The sequence below is a fragment of the Impatiens glandulifera genome, chromosome 7 (assembly GCF_907164915.1).
Source record: "Impatiens glandulifera chromosome 7, dImpGla2.1, whole genome shotgun sequence".
In the NCBI taxonomy this organism is placed as follows: domain Eukaryota; kingdom Viridiplantae; phylum Streptophyta; class Magnoliopsida; order Ericales; family Balsaminaceae; genus Impatiens; species Impatiens glandulifera.
In genome coordinates, this window is record NC_061868.1 from 15,015,057 (window position 1) to 15,032,542 (window position 17,486).

Consider the following 17,486-nt stretch of genomic DNA (forward strand, 5'->3'; position numbering starts at 1 on the left):
CTGAGCAGAGGTTCAGTGATTCAGACCTGGCGGTCAACTTTTCAGACCTGGCGGTCAACCTATCAGAATTGGCAGTCTGTTCTTCAAGTATGTAGGACAAACTGGCTAGGTTTGTCTTTTACTCAATGTGGTAACTGTCGGTTAGACAGTTGTCTGTACTTGGAAGATTGCCTCTGATTTATCCTGAAGTGGAAAGATCCTGTAGGACGATCTTCTGCAGCCTGCAGACTGTCCTCAGACTTGTATGAATATGGAAATGTTCAGTCTGTTCCTTTGGTATCATTCTCAACAGATACCCGAAGTATCTTCTTATGCTGGTCGGTCATTTGTCTTAACCGGATGGCTTCTGGACTGGTCGGTTAAATGTTTTTACCGGATGACTTCCGGTTATTTGCCTTGGCTTCTGGTCGGTTAATGACCGACTGTCTGGTGTTTATGACCTTCGGTTTTGACCGATTCTGTCTTTCTTTGTGCGGTCATGTTTCTGGTCGGTTTGATAACTTGACCGGTTGAGCTTTCCTAACCGATTCATTGGTTTGACCGGTCCGGTTCTTTGTTCCTGCATGGAAGGTTTATTTGTGTTAAGTTCTATTAACCGGTCTAATTTTATCTAACAGGTATAATCCTTGCTTTCTATGGCGGCGTCAAAGAGGAAACTAAAGTCAACATATTCAGGATCATGGGCATTGAAGAAGTATCACTCTCCGTCCGATACATGGGCATCTCGCTCTCCTCTAAACAACTACAAATCTTGCACTATTGACCTCTAATTAAAAAGGTAAAGAATGCTCTTTTGGGATGGACTACTAAAAGACTCTCTTATGCAGGTTGCATTTAGCTGGTCACTAAAGTCGCTATGGGTATCTTTAGATACTAGGCGCAACATATCGTCCTCCCGAAGAAAGTCATGAAAGAACTGGATCAGCTGATGATGAATTTCATATGTGGGACTTAGGGGCGCGGGGAAAAAAATATCAAATGGACGGACACCTGCAAACTCAATGAAGAAGGTGGAATTGGCATCAAGAACAATGTCTCTTAGAACTAGAGCGGTCATACGGGCTTACCCACCAAAACCATCGTTTGACAGGTCGACGGCGGGCTGGCCCACCATCCCGATGAGCTAAAAATCTCCAACCCAAGGTGGGTTGCAAGTTAGGCGGGTCAGCCCGCAGGTTGTCTCACTACAAATAAAAATTATTAATAATTCTAGAAAACAAGAGTTCAAGAACATGATCAAATAGTCATAATACACACCAAATAAGAGTTTTGTCTATCGTTACACATTAATTGACCAAATAGTTCAACAAAGTAACTAAAATTTGAAAATTTCATATAATAAAAATTTCAGTAAAGTCAACATTCTTTAAATATCATCAATCGAGAACGAAGAGAAGAAAGGCGGAACAAATAAGTAGCCGACGACCAATGGACGAAGCATTGAGTATTGAATGTTGTAGTCTTGAACAAAGTTTGAATCCACGAACCCTTGAAGACGAGAATGAAGAGAAGAAAGACAGAACAAATAAGTAGTCGACGGCCGATGGGCGAAGTATTGAGTATTGACTGTTGTAGTGCTACTTGGGAGAGAAAAAAAACTAGGGTTATGCAGCAAATGCTATAAGGCTATAGATCAGATTAGATTTTTTGCCAACCCGCGGGCCAACCTAAGCCTGACCCGCATAGGTCCGCGACCTGAGCGGGATGGCCCGTGTAGGCCCACTTCCAAATGGGTTGCTAATATTTCAACCAAATCCGTCTAAATTGTTTTGCAGGACGGGCCAATCCAATGGACCTAACCCAAATTGACGGCTCTACTTGGAACAAAACTCTCACCTACAGGCACTTCTGGGCATTAGAAAAGAAACATGACTCGCTTTAGGTCAGATGGGTCCACTCGAGGTTCATCTGAAAAAACATCAGCATCTGAACATGTAAGATCAAAATGGAGATGGCGTAGTCTCTTAAAAAGATTCTAAAACTCAGAGAGAGACAGTGCAGGCAAGATGATTAATATTCAAATTAACAATGGTAATGACACTCTGTACAGGCATGATTCCTTGTTCAAAAACAGACCTATCCTCCATAATAGTGTCATCTGCATCACTCGAATTAGGCGGGAGTGTCAATTTGCCACAATTCAGAAAGTCAATAGCGGCGATTGGAATAGTCTCCTGAGGACTATTCTAGAGAGTGCGAGAGTTCTCGACGTGCTTTCATCCTATCATTTGAATAATCATGAGGATTCTCGTGTTTGGAGTGTTGAGAACAATGGCAGGTTCAACTAGAGGTCTGCTTGGGATTACGTTCGTGACCGTGGGAACGTTGTCCCATAGTCTCACTTAGTGTGGTCTACCAAAGTTATCCCTAGACACCAATTTATATTATGTCTCGCCTTCCGCGAGAGGCTCAACACCCGTGATCGAAACAAGAAGTACATGAGCATCCCAAATCCTAATTGCCTCATTTGCTTAGAAAATGAGGAGTCCATTGAACACCTCATTGGGAACTGCCCTTTGCCTCCTTACTTTGGAGCAGATTCTCTACATCAATGGGCCTCCTCAACTTCCCAAATGAATGGACCGACATCACAAAATTCATCATGACTAAGACCAAGGGCAACGACTTCAACTCTAATACCTTCAAGTGTTTCTTCGCCAACATTGTTTATCACATATGGATGAAGAGGAACGCTAGAGCTTTTTAAGAATCCGCAACGACGCGGATGCGTTCTAGAACGATATTATTGCCGACGACAACTCCCTCATTCGAACTTGGAGGCGTAATCTCATATGCGATAAGAATTGGTTAATCTGTAAAAATTGGAACATCGCTCACGAGAAAGTTACGTTCGCCACTGATTTCATGATGCTTAAATTGTCATTTGTCATTCATTATTTGTTTTATTTCATCGCTGTTGTTCATTCATTTGTTTATTTCCACTTTCCAATGAACACATTTAACTTCTTTACTCTTTTGTGGGTTTTATTTATGTTATACAATTTAATTTAATAATTTGTTATACATCATTTTTTTTTAAAAGACACCACTAAGCTGAACAAAACTATTCTAATTAAAAACACACTATAAATTCTCGATTTGATTTTAACAGTAATGCTAATCATACTAAAAGACACTTGTAATTAAAGGGTAAAAAAAATTAAAAATGATAAATGTGACATATTACATGTCTTGTCTAAATAAAAAAGATTTCAATAAAAAGAATAATCTAAATGCAATAAGCAAGAAACATTTCTGTAAGAGACAATGTAATAAACTTATATACTCTCTCATCATTTCTAGCGATCCTTCCTTTTCTCTGTACAATTTGTATTTTATATTATTAATTAATATTTAGCCATGTATATTATTATTTATGATGAATGTTCCTTCCTTTTACCCTCTTCTCTTCCACCCTTCACCGGCTACAAAAAAAATAGTAAAAATTCATAAATAATAACAAAGAATAATGAAGGTTAAAACATGAATGAAAATTCAACTTACTGTATTTTGTTCCCCAGAAACCACTCTTCTATGTCTGCTCCTTTGCCTTTCTAATTGTCGATTTCCTTGTGCTGGCCGTCGCGATACTCTTCGTTGTAACGCCACACCATGGTTATAAATACTGCCAAATTTAACAAACATTCTTTTATGTAACAATATATTATCAAATTCCTAACATAATGTAATCATATTTATAACCTAACCTAAGCCGGTGTCTGTTGCAGGCTGTGAAAAACGCAACAAATCCATTTAATATGCTCCTTAGAGCGCGAAAAACCTGTCGAAGAATAATACATGTTTAGAAATCATCACTTAAGAGCTACTCTGGGTGTGTTTTCGTAATAAATATATATATATACCTGCGAGAACAGGTCATTCCATAGAGAACGCCAAATGGAGACCTCCATTGGGCTAACCGAGATGGTAGTCTCAGCGTTCGACGCTATCTTCAACACGTTACTTGTGAACATCCAAACGTCACCCAATGAATCGTACAAGAAACTACAAATGTTGCTCATCAAACCGAACAATCCAATCACCAAACGTATTGGAGCATACACGATCTCCCAAACTATCCACACCATTGGATATATTATTGACATTGCTGCATTATAATCATCGTTAATAGAAGTTAGATCTTACCAACCTTAAAAAAAGGAAACATTTGTATAACGAACTTACTTACCCATATTCCACACGAGTGATAAAGTAAACCAAATAGGCTTCAACATAGTCTCAACGAGGGTCTCGACTAGATTATAAGCCGATCCTATAATCATCCATACAACCGAAACTAATCCATCAATTGTATTTACAAATAGATTCCAAGCGGGAAGGATTAAGCCGACGAGCTCCATAAACGGGCCTGCCATCGGACGCGTGATGAGATTCACAAAGGATCTAGTTGCACGAGTCATCAACATGAACCATTTAACCGCCTTCTCGAAGTTATGCAAAAACAACATTGTACCCAAGTACTTAATCCTCGATATCATTTCCCACGTTTCAATCCAATCGAAAAGGGGACCGCATAAACGAGAGGCCGTTGCTTTCAAAACAGGGACGTTTTTGTATAAATCGTAGAACCCGATTAAAACAGTCACAACCGAGATCAACACATATAAAGCTCGGGCAAGCGGGCACATCCATGGACGATAAAGATGGCAGAAAACAGGGTAGGACTGAAAGAAGAGAACCCACGATGGCAGCCCATATTCCAATAGAGTTAATAGTCGCAAATCGGATATGATTATATCCTTTAATTCGAACGGCAGATCATGATCGTTGAAACGGAAGAGAATCAACATGTTTTTGTAATCTGTTGGTTCAACCGCATCCTCGCAGTCACTGTCGTATTTAACATTCTTGTAATAAAGATTTTCGTCAAAAATGCTTTCGTCTTCTTCATTGCCATTTCTCGGTAATCCTTCAATAGCATCGTAGAAAACCTCGCCTACCGACGAGTCCAAATGGTCTGTTAGAATAGTTTGATCGCGTTGTGTTCCAGGAAACCATGAAGATATCGATTTAGCAGCCTTATCTATACTATCGAATTCCCATCTTTTCATAAACTTAGCTTCTATTGCTAAAGAGGTATCCGTCTGTAAAAACAAAAACAATTAAACAGATGATTCAAATGAACCGAGCTGAATAAATGTAAACAATAATTGGGGTATTGATTCTTCAAGAACAATGATGATTTGAATGAAAACTGAAGTGACAAATACAGAATTCACTTGAATCCACTGTCATTCCAGAAAGAATATACTGATACCAATTCTAATACAAGATTTGAATTTTCTGGGAAAAGAAGTACCTGAAGTTCATTCAAGTAGTTGATACCATGAACATCTTTCCAAGCAACTTCAAACACAATAAAACCGTGCAAAATTCTATCCAATTTGCTATTTTGAAACAAGGAATTTCTCAATTTCTTTACAGGTAGTAAAGCCCTTTTTCGAGATGATGTTGCAGCATCGATTAAAGAAGACCATTGTTTAAACCTATTAGATTTAGAAGAAATTGATTCAGATTTAGCCTTCCTGTCCTTCCTCTCCTTCTTCTTCTTCCTGGTTTTAGTGTTGGCAAATGGAGATAATCTAGACTGTAAAATGAAAGAGGAAACAAATGATTATGAATAAATTAGAGAAAATGATGATCATGAACAAGACAACAACAACCTTAGTAACCATGAATTGCCATAAGTGTGCAGATTGAATGCCAAGATCTCTCAACCATGGTCTGTTATCTACCAGAATATAAAATTTCTTACTTTCAGGGGCTAAAAACAGGCTAAGATGCGAAAGATAAGACTGCAAATCCCTGAAAGAGAATTATCATAATTAACATAATCCCTGAAAGAAAAAGATTATGAAAAGCTAGGTCTGAAAAATGTTACCCGATTTGCAAGCCCGTCAATGGAAATACATATCTAGGGTTCTTATTTTTCTCCATTCAAACGATTCTTCTCTGAATGATCAACACCACCCACTACGCCAATTCATCAATTGAACATGAAAACAACAAAAACAACAACTACTAAACAAAAGAATCGATTAAGAAATGTGGGTTAACCTGAGAATTCCATGAAAGATAAGAAACGAGCAAGAGCAGGACATAAGAGTTGGTTGACACGTTGACGCCGGCGATTCAAAATGGGGAAATTGAAAGGACTAGAGAAAGAAAGACACGTGCATAGCAAAGAGAGAGAGAGATGGATAATGGCGATTGCGAAATTCGAGAAAACCCAAATAAAGAAATAGTAAATTTTTCTCCTTTCTTCTAGAGAGAAGACGAATTGAAGAAAGGAATCATATTATCTTTTGGGAAAGATGATTAAGCTAATCTTTTTCACGTCATCTGAACCCTGAAGAAGATGATGAACAAAGACATTCTTAACCAAGGTCAGATCAAGGGTATTTTAGTAAATTACTCCGTCGTCGTCTTTACCAGGTAGAGAGAGAAAGTTTCAATTATTTTAGGAGAGAGAAAGAAGGGAAGGGGCATGTCCGCATGTGCTTACAGAACGGCCGGTGGGACCCAATTTTCTTAAACCAACAAATATTTTTTTATATATTTTATATTATTTTATTTATATTTTAAATAATTAATATTAAAAAATTATTTTCATTGCTAAATTATTTGATTCTTTTTAAAATACACCACGACCACGATGGTTTAGGAAACTGATTTTGTCATTTGGTGGGTTAAGATTTTTTTATTTTTTATGTCTAAACAATATTTAAAATAAAATTAATTAAATATAAAATAATGACTCAAGTAAAAATAATAGATAATGGTAACAAAATATGAGATTTTATTTTGATTAAATATATAGCAAATAAAAAAAAATAAAAGAGATTCTTATTAAAGTGTCCAATTTAGTTTGATAATATCTAGTCCTAATATGGAATAAAAACAATATATAAATTGTCAAAAATTTAAATAATTATAGGATATTTGAATATGACATAATTTTGAATGTATCATAGTCAGCCTTCTTATCCTTTACTAAATATATACAATTTTTATTCTTAAGTTATTTTTAATAAAATAAAATTATTTCTGTAGTCTTAAGAACTTTAATATTTTATAGAAACTCTCCTAACTTAATCTTAACCTAACCGGGTGTCTTTTATATAATTAAGATCAATACAAATCTATTTTCAAATAAATCAATAGATTTAGATAATTTAAGTAAATATTTTCTTGTTTAATTTTGGATTGAATTAAAAAATATTATCTCAATCTACTCAGCAAATTACATTAATAACTTTTTTTTACCAAGTATTATGACGTTTGCTTTTAAGTTTAAACCATATTTTTAGCATAAAAGTAATTATAAATATAAATATAAAATAATTTGTTTTTATTATTATTTTATTAAATTAATAATTTATTTTTATAATAATAAAATCATTTATAAAAAAATTTATTCAGAATACATTTATATCAAAAACCTACAAATATTGGTGGGCAGCATTTATTGAAAAAAGTAATTGGCTAGATATGATCAAATGAATTAATGAGTATGATTATTTAATGTCGCTTCACGTTTAAATTAAATAATTTAAATATATTATTTAATTAATTTGTAAGAATATATTGGAAAATATATTTTTTTAATTAAAGAATATTATTTTAAAATGAAGTGAAGATAATATATTCAATTAAAATTCTTTCTCATTTAGAAGTTTATTTATCTAATGATATTTTACTTATAAAATCTTTGCTATATGTGTTTGACATCTATAAATAATTGAGATAACTACTATTTAGTTATAAATGTATAAACATTATTTATATATTATAAGGTAAAGGATATAAAATTTGCAAGTGGGCAAAATCAAAATTATATTACCAAGTCAAGAATGAAGATTAACCAAATTTATATTAACAAGTCTAGAATGAAGATTAACTAATGACAAATCAAATATATGAAGTAATGTAAAATCACTCTATTAAAACTTGTTCGCTAAGAAAATATTTAAATAAATTTAAGTTTATTTTAAAAAACATTAATGGGTGGTGATTTTAAATATTAATTTTTTTTAATAAATTTTAAAAATTATTAATATATAATAATATATTTTGTAAATATTAGTTTAGTTAATAAATTTATTGATGTGACTTATTAAAAATTAATGAATTAATGATTAATTATGGCTGACTTTTAAAGAAAAAATCCAACCCAAACAATTCCTAATAGAAAAATACTATCTTTCTTATTTTAACTAGATTTTTTCTAGAATGTTGAGTGGCACTTCAAATTTATAACTTTTTATTTTCATTTAATTATTGTGTTTTTAGTGGAATCAAATTTAAGATTTAGTCTTCTACACAAATTTATATCCATTGAACAAATAAGGTGGATTAGTAGGGGAGAAAATATTACAAATGTATAAAATTTCATGTATGTAATGGTCTAAATAAAAGAAGCAATATGATTGTCACTTTATAATCTGTAAAGGATTAAAGGGGAAAACATGTTAAGTAGCTATCAACATTTAACTAATGAATTAGTCAAATTTAATAAATGGGAGTACATATTTTTTTCATGACTTTTGTGAAAATATATTTAAGTAAATGGAGATAAAATATAGTTTATTGACTCTTATTTAAAACCACAAATGTTTGTCAAAATGAAATATGGCATCATATTGACCAAGACTTTAAATAACATATGATATGAAAGGAGATAAATGTCATAGAAAATGAGAGCACATATAGCAAAATTATTATCAAAGGCTAAATGAATTTTTTGTTTGGGATGTCTATTGTGATAGAACTCTAACCTTCTTCATAGATCAGGGAATAATCTTGGTGATAATCTTGGTGGGTTCATTGAGTAGGATAAGAGTTATCAAAGCGGGAACGATGAAGGATGAGTCCGAATTCTTGTGGCCCCACTTGAGCTGAACGCTAGATTTCCATAAGTCTTTCTTGTGGACAACGGAACACATGATTGTAAGGTTATGGTTTGGCTAGAACGTTCTAATGAGGTTTTAATAACGACGGATATTAGTTCTTGTTCTGGTTCTAACATTGATATCATTGTTGAACCTTTATCGACGGAATTATGAGCACATGTTAAGGAATTGGTGGTGACTCCTTTCTATGTGGATTGAATTCGTTTGGCTGAGCTCGTCAATATTGAATGGTTAACAATTATGGAGGATAATAAGCGGGTAATGAGTCTTGATGCCTTGTATATCGCGGATGTCTCAGTGTGTTTAGGCGAAGAGGTGGGTCATGAGGTTGAGTCTGAGGTTATTCCATCGTTATATTTGAATCGTCTTTCGTATGAGTGTCCCGCATAAAATAAGGGTCATGTCACGGTTGAGGTGAATATCGAGCATTTTTCTTCTTTTTGCATGTGCCCGAGAGTATTAACCATGTTTTTTCTGTTGGTTCCCCTATGATAAATGATTTACATTTGGTCTCATACCAAGTTAGGGTGCCCCCAGTCTCACATATAATCTCAAATTTAACTGATAATTTGGAGCATGTTGAAAGGGTTGCGATGATATTTGGTCTCATTTTTCTAGTACGACTAATGTCACCCCCAAGCAAATCCCTTTATCCCATTAACGAGCCGATTATGGTCATTTATGAGGTTTATGAGGAAGAATCTGTTGTGTTTGATCCTGTCACGATCTCGACTCATAATATTATTTTCAATGAGAATACATCTCCGGTGCAAGAAGTTTTGAGGTGTGAGACTAAGGTTTGACCAGTGATTCGTGAGATTCTCCCACTTCCATATTGTTATCTTTGAAGTGAAATATAGAAAATTTTCATGTCTAATGGTAATATTATTGATGGAAAACGTGTTTCAAAGCCTAATAGGGCGTATTCTTATTAATTTATCTTAATGATTGGAAAAATTGTGACGTGTAACATTTGTGGGATTAACGATAGTGCAAAGCGCCAAATGATAAAGTCTTTGGTTGATACTTTGAGTTGTGGTATTTATTGCTTTAACGAGACTAAGATGTATCATATGAATAAATGGATTAATCGTGACCTATGTAATTGAAGATTGTGTGGTTGGGAGACTCTTAATTCTATCGGGACATCAGGTAGGATTTTGGTAACTTGAAATGAAGATTTATTTGAGAAAATTTACGTTAATATTGGTCGATTTTCGGTTAGCATTCAGTTTCATAATCGTGGGGATAACTTTCGTTGGGTGTTTTCTACGGTGTACGGACCTATTCTTTTTAACATTAAGTTTGATTTTTTAATGAGCTTGTGGAAGTGACAAGTATTTAGGATCTATCTATTATTTTTGTGGGGGATATGGATGAAGTTAGGGTTCCTACCGAAAAAAGGGCACGAAGACTCACAAGGAATATGCGTGAGTTTTCTAAGACAATCGAAAATTCACAATTAGAAGAGGTAACGGACACGGTGTGTGTGTGCAATCCTACATTAATAGATTTCTCGTGAGTAACTCGATTTTCCGTGGTGTATCTAATATATTTTAGAAGGTCTTACCATAGAGTTGTTCTGATCATCGTCCTATCCTTATTGAGCGGAGGAAGGTGGTTCTAACTAGCCATCCTTTCAGATTCGAGAACAAGTGGTTGACTATAGATGGTTTTATCTCGAAGGTGGAAGGGTGGTGGACGAGTGAAGTCGTATTTGACTCCCCATCCTTTAGGCTATCTATTAAGCTTAAAAATCTACGAGAATTGCTAAAAAGTTAGTTTATGGGGGATCGTGCATTATTTTTCTCCAAGGTTGATGTTTTAATTCATAAAATTTTAACATTTGATGGTGTAGAGGAATTTCGTGATCTCTCTATAACAGAAATTTCTACACGGATTCATCTAGTGAGCGATTTTCTTGAACTATGTAAAAAGAAGGAAATTGGGGCGAGACAACGCAGTATAATGATTTGGATGCGAGAAGGTGATAAAAACACTAAGTATTTCATGACATCTCTAACACACAAGAGGGAAATAACGCTATTAACTCGATATCCATTGTTGGTATCGTGCATGAGAACGAACCAACTATATCTAATAGTATTATTCAATTTTACAAAGATTTGTTTCAGTAACTGTTAGGATCTAGGTCGCGGCTAGAGGACCGGGGTTGGACCGGTCAGCGCGTCTCACTCAAAGGGTGGTGGTTAATCCGGTTAGAGATTAACACCGGGGTTTCAATACTACACAAATTGTCACAAACCCTTGAACTAGGTTCAAGCGCGGAAGAGGTTTGTTTCAGGTTGAAGCAGCACACTTGTATGATAGGCAGAACCGGTTTCGGATGATGAAGGTTTGAAAAATTGATGGGTCGGTTTTTGTAACCTGGTGGTTCGGTTTGAATAGAGTTAAGTAGGTTAGAGCGGTACGGATCGGTTAGAAAATGGAACCGGCAGAAAGTAAATGATAAGACAAATTTTATGGATGTTCGGAGATAAAACTCCTACGTCACCCCTTCCTCTCGAAACCGCGAGAAGGATATTCACTAAGGAATACAAGTACAATCCGATCGAGACTTATTTCCTGCTCGATAACACTCTTACAATTTACACCGAAATTGTAAAATACACACACTTCAACTTTAGCACTTAGGCTTTCTCTAGAGATAGAACACACTGTTTTCACTTGTAAATTAAATGCTCTTAGAATTTCTTGTTGTCCCGCATTTACTCTTCTTCAACTGCCCCTTTTATAGGTGAAATATGCCAACGGTCATATTTCACTTCCTTGAATCTGATTGGCTGAGCAGAGGTTCAGTGATTCAGTGATTTAGACCCTGCGGTTATCTTTTCAGACCTGACGGTCAATCTCACGGACTTGGCAGTCTGTTCTTCCGATGTGTAAGACAAACCTGCTAGGTTTGTCTTTTACTCAATGTGGACACTGTCTGTTAAACAATTGTCTGTACTTGGAAGATCTCCTTTCTGACTTATCCCGAAGTGGAAAGATCCTGTAGGACTGTCTTCTGCAGCCTGCAGACTTTCCTCAGACTTGTATGGATATGGAAGTGTTCAGTCTGTTCCCTTGGTATCATTCTCAACAGATACCCGAATTGTCTTCTTGTACTGGTCGGTCATTCGACTTAACCGGATGGCTTCCGGTGTGAGTGGTTTAACCGGACATCTTCCGGTTATTCCTCTGCCTTGTGGCTGATCGGCTGTCTGATGTTTCCGATTTTAAGCTTTGGCCGATCCTTTCTTTGTGCGGTCATGTTCCAAGTGTTCCTGGTCGGTTTAGTAGCTTGACCGGCTAGTCTTCTTAGCCGGTTTATTTGTTTGACCGGTCCGGTTCCTTGTTCCTGCATGGAAGGTTTATTTAAGTTAGGTTATGTAAACCGGTCTAATTTTATCTAACAATTTATCCCTTTTTGATTATTTTATTTAAAATTATCAAAACCATGTAAGTTTGCAAACGTAGGCCGGTTCTTTCTTTGACCGGATTTTTGAAATTGACTTGGGAGAATTTTTCGAAAAATTTTGGAAGAATTTTTCGAAAAATTTTGGAAAAATTTTGAGAAATTTTTTGGAAAAGTCTTATCTATTTATCTTATCAATTTCTCCCTTTTTGATTATTTTATCTAAAATTATCAAAACCATGTAGAAATGCAAGTGTAGGCCGGTTTCAAAAATAACTTTATATATATAGATAGATAACCGAAAATAGAAAATGTTATATAAAAATACTAAGATAAGCATAGTTAAAAGAAAGGGAGCCACTATTCTGAGTCCGAGAAGTCGTAGCTGGCCATCAGATCCTTGTTCCGCTTTTTCTTATCCGGTCTTGAGACTCGCTGTCTTGTAGACCGGTGCTCTAGGTGCTCTTCATCATCATCTTCGTTGTGAGTAGCCTGATCCGGTTGACTGTCAATAACCGTGTCAGTGACTTCATTCAGCAGCCCGACTACTTGGTCCTTCTTAGATGGTTTTCTTTTTCGCTTTGCCGGTATCGAAGGGGCAGAGGCCGCCTTTTGCTTCTTCTTGTGGGTGGTCGTAAATTCTTCGAACCCTTGTTTTTGTGCATTTAGCCGCTCTGCATCTTCCCGTTGCTGAGCGGCTACAGACTCTTCAAGTCCCGGAAACTTAGCCTTTGTCCTTCGTTCGCGCTCGGCTCTTTCTTCCTCGGTAAGTTGCGGAGGCTCCTTCTCTCTTCTTGCTTCTTCGTCCATCGCATCCTGGACTTCCTGAGCCGCCCGGGAATTTGCCTCCACAACCGCTGCATCCGCACTCAACTTGGCCTTGAGTAATTCATCAACTTGTGCGGTCAGCGCCTTGAGGTCGGCCTCGAGTTTGTCGTTGCGGTCTTCAAGACCCGCATTCTTGTTTTCCAGTTCCGAGGCCTTGCCGACTAGATCCTCAGCGACCTCTCTTAGCCTTTGTTCGGTCTCTCTTTTAAACCGGTCGAAGTCATTCTTTATTCCTGAGTTTTCTTCTTCCAAGGCCTCAGTTCGCTTAAGATGGTTGTCGCGCAAAACCACTTCTTCCCGGTAGTCAGCGTCGATTTGTGAGAACCGGTTATTTGTCATTACTAGCTTATTCCTCGTATTGTTGGCGAACCGGAGTGCCATGCTCACGGTTTTCGTCATCTTCTCCTCTAGCGGGTGAACCGTTGAGTCTCCAAATTCTTGGAGAAGGCTTTTGACCCATTCTTTTGAAACGCCCGGTTCGGAGACTCCCGGTTGTTCATGTTGAAGTTGCCCGGTGAGAGGGGGCTCTGCCCTTTCATCGGTTTCGTTTATCACCGGGTTACCCCGAGGAGATGTAGCACCATGAGTTTGACCCTTATCGATCTGAGGAACTGGAGAGTGCGGTATTTCGTTTTGTATGCACATCACCTCCAACCGATCAATTTTTCAACGAGTTCTCCTCTCGCTTTCTCAAGTCTTTCTAACACCAAGGGCGTTAGGTTATCCTCCGGTGTTCCCTCTTCGTACCTTTCCTTAATCTTCCGGATCCGCACGGTTAGCTTCTGTAGCCGGGCTCGCGGTCTTATGATGGAGGTTCGGCCCAAAGCGTCGTGAATGGTTTCCGCATTTGTGAGGCTCATGACCGCGTCCTCAATCTCCTTCATTCTTTTGAAGCATTCTTCGTCGGTGAAGCCCGGTAAAATGTGTTTAAAAAGTTTGCTGAACCGGTACTCGTGCCATTCCCGGTATATATCGCCAACCTTATCAGCTCGCCGTGTAATGACCTCCAGGATTTGGCGCGTTATAGTATCGGCCCTCGTTTGGTCGTCCTCCTCCTCCTCCTCTTCACTGCTTTCTTCACCGCCCTCGGCGGTCTCAGGATTTGCGCCCGTACTGGTATTATCAGGACTTGGGCCCGAATGCTCTTCATCATTCGGTCTTTCATCATCAGTCTTCTCAGATGCGGTTCGGTCAGATGTGGAAGCCGACTCTTCCTCTTCTGTTTGTGATGGCGGTTCTAAGAACACTATCTTCTCTTTGCCCTTGCTTCTGGTCTTTTCTTTCGTCGGGGCCGATTTCTTTCCGGATGTCCTCTTTCGGCCACCTGTGGAACTGGGGGCTGGCTGCTTCCTTTCTAGGAAGTGTTTGGATCTAATCAGCCTTCTTGTTGGGATGATGACACCGGGACCGATGTCGAGGTTATGGTGAAGCAATATTTTACTAAGAGGGACGGCGTATCCCCATGACCGGGTTGAGTCCGGTTTCACCATATCCTTCAAGTTGTTGAATACTTCTTTTGCCCAGTTCACTTTTGTGCCTTCTATCAGGCCGACTAGCATCCCGATTTTGGCCTTGGTGAGGCTGCTATAGTTTCCTCCTCTTGCCTGAACCGCCTTTGTGAAGATATCACAAATCGGTATGTACTCCAATCGCAGTGTCGCTTTGTTACCAGATACTTTTATCGGTTCCTTAGTGGCTGAGAGTATCTGGCAAGCTGCTTCGAACGTTGTCAGTTCTATATCCGATGATGCATCCTGACCGTCTGTTGGAAGGCGTAAGCTCTCTGCAATCGATTCTTCGGTTAGTTCGAATGCAGTACCGCTGACAGTCGCGGTGATCTTTTCGCCAGAAAGAGTTGCGGTTTTGAAGAACTCTTCAACCGCCTCTCTATATAGAATATGAGGACCGCCGAGGAAGTACTCAAGTCTGGCCTTGGAGAAACGGTCAATAACTTCTATCGCTGCAGGCGTGCCTTTCTATCGGATATCCTCGAAATCCACCTGAGTCATATGTTTGAACAAAACCGAGTCGCGCCCCATCTTAGAGAATTGAGAGAATTTGAACAATACGAAAGTAAATAACCGCTGAGAGAATTTGAGAGCTTAGAGAGAAAGTTGTTTCGCGTGAGAGTGAAATAAAGTGGTCAAGAGCCCCTTTTATAAGTACGGTTTGGAAACCCAACCGTCCCATCAACATTGGGCGGGAGTTTTCCCTCCAAACCGAATGGGCGGCAAACCATGGGCGGGAAGACAAAGGCGGTAATCAAAGAGGTGCCAATCTGTGGGCGGTAAACCAGGAGGTGTGAATTTTGAGCGGGAAATTTGGGCGGGAAATTTCCCTCCAAATTTTCGCTGTCATCTTTGATGACGCAATCTCTTTTTGAAACCGATTGATGCTGCGGTTTTCTAAAGTTAACCGGTTATTTTGAGTAAGCAGAATTTTTTTTGTAGTCTTTCGAGTTTAGGAGGTTTTTTTTTAGACCAGATAGGAGCGCGGTTATTTTGACAATGTTAACCGGTTACTTAGATAGACATTCAAAATATTCAGATGACCCGGTCATTTAAACTGAAATGGAATTGCATTGAAGAAACGTTACATAAAAGTGACCGAAAGATATATCGGTGTGAAACAGACATACATAAGATGGAAAAAGACAACTTATGTGATAACCATTTTAGAAAACCTTTCTTCCAACGCATCCATGTCAAGGATGTTCGAAGAGGATGCCGGTGTGCCCGGTCCAAACTCAGGCCGGTACTTGAGAATCAGCTTACTTATGTGAGGTGCATAACCGAGACCTTTCTTGGTTAGCACCATGTTTTTCAGGTTTAGAAAAATGACTGTTGATCAGTTGATGGCCGTCTTGCTAACGATATGGGTCATTATGTTGTATGTGTTCTTGGAGTACCGCTGATTCGGTGACTAACAAAGGATAGACCGGGTCACAATCTCAAGAAGGAGTTGAGAGTGACGAGCGAGACGGGTTTTTAACCCATAGTTTTCCACCGGAACAATGGTTCCAGAGAAGAGTAGTGCGTGATAATACGCCTCACTTCCCTCCAGAGTTGGAAAGTCAGAAAACCCTTCTGTGGGCAAGTTAAACATGGAGGCAAATTCGGCTTCATCAAGCCAGAAAGTGTGGTTTCTCACCGTAGAGACGATGTAGTTGCCCCTGATGCAAGCGCTTCTGAAGAACGTCTTGACATCCTCAATCAGTATGGGACCGGATTCTTCGAGAAAGGTTCGAAGGCCGGTGACGACGAGAGATTCAAACATGATCTCCTTTCCATGATTTCTGTCCCACTCTTCCATACATGATTCGAAATCGACGCTCAAAAAGTTTCCCAGAGTTCTGCTCGGCATGATTCTAAACTTTGATAGTAGATAGAGAGGGAGTTTAAGAGTTGAGATGTGTTGATTTGATTAGGAAAGCTCTCTTTATATAGATCCGGTTTTGGAGGGAAAGTGTTGGCATTGAATGTCAGTTTTGTCTTATTGGGGAAGAGAATCTTTATGTTTCCAATGTGCATTGGGAATAGGCAGATTGCGGAGCCCGAGGTAGGTGTTAGTTGAAAAGTAACCAAGTTAGTTGAATATTGATTAATTGTGTTAGTTGGGAGTTACCTCATCAATTAAAGATTCCTTTTTCATTAATGCAACATAATGGAAAGTAATCAACAGAAACCGAGGGAATCATGGATAAAACCGAGAAAAACATAGAGAAAACCAAAGAAGAACATGAATAAAACCGAAGGGAACGTAAATAAAGCCGAAGAAAGCATTGATAAAGCCGGAACGATCATGGGTAGGTTGAATAAAGATACACCCGGTACATGAAACAAAATGACCGGGTGCAGAAGGAGTAACTCAGTGTGCGTGGGAGTTGACGAAACCGTTAGGGTTGTTGCGGCGGTTCCTCCTCCTCCAAGCCCTCTCAAACCGCTCATAGAAGGAGTCGGTTATCTCTTTGGTCAGCACTTGGGCTTGGTTCAGACCTTCGCTTGGATAGGTCAGAACACCAAGCTCCACAAGAAGGCAGCTTAGTTGGGGGATGAGGCCGACTGATCGGATGCCAACCATCCAGATCAGGACGTCGAACAAGACCCTTGACCAGATCACCGGTGTACCGGTGGTGATCGCCGCCATCATATTGAAGGTCTCCGTATAGTAGGTGTTAGTGACATCTCTTCCGAAGATGCTCCTACCGATCACGTCGTTGAGGAGCTGATATTCAGCTCTCAAGTGTGATTTAGTATCGTGATCCTCAACCGGTTCGTCAGACCGTGCAAGGGTGAGGGAGATCTCGG

General features: G+C 38.4%; 2 protein-coding genes across 3 annotated transcripts; both read right to left on the reverse strand.

Moving 5' to 3' along the window:
• Positions 1-3,210: 3,210 nt before the first annotated feature.
• LOC124944939 lies at positions 3,211-6,467 on the reverse strand. 2 transcript variants are annotated; one of them, XM_047485288.1, is made up of 9 exons: positions 6,079-6,467; positions 5,903-5,973; positions 5,685-5,826; positions 5,321-5,608; positions 4,190-5,105; positions 3,864-4,108; positions 3,708-3,781; positions 3,505-3,625; positions 3,211-3,425 (listed from the first exon to the last, which is right to left on the reverse strand). In XM_047485288.1, exons 2-9 carry the CDS (start codon positions 5,956-5,958, stop codon positions 3,375-3,377), a joined length of 1,893 nt encoding a protein of 630 aa, XP_047341244.1. In that variant the 5' UTR covers positions 5,959-5,973; positions 6,079-6,467; the 3' UTR covers positions 3,211-3,374. The 2 variants fall into 2 exon arrangements, with proteins under 2 accessions (XP_047341244.1, XP_047341243.1); XM_047485287.1 differs by having other exon boundaries at positions 5,903-5,994.
• Positions 6,468-12,711: 6,244 nt separating this feature from the next.
• LOC124909559 (calponin homology domain-containing protein DDB_G0272472-like) lies at positions 12,712-13,824 on the reverse strand. The gene has a single exon (XM_047450228.1). It carries the CDS (start codon positions 13,822-13,824, stop codon positions 12,712-12,714), a length of 1,113 nt encoding a protein of 370 aa, XP_047306184.1.
• Positions 13,825-17,486: the final 3,662 nt, after the last annotated feature.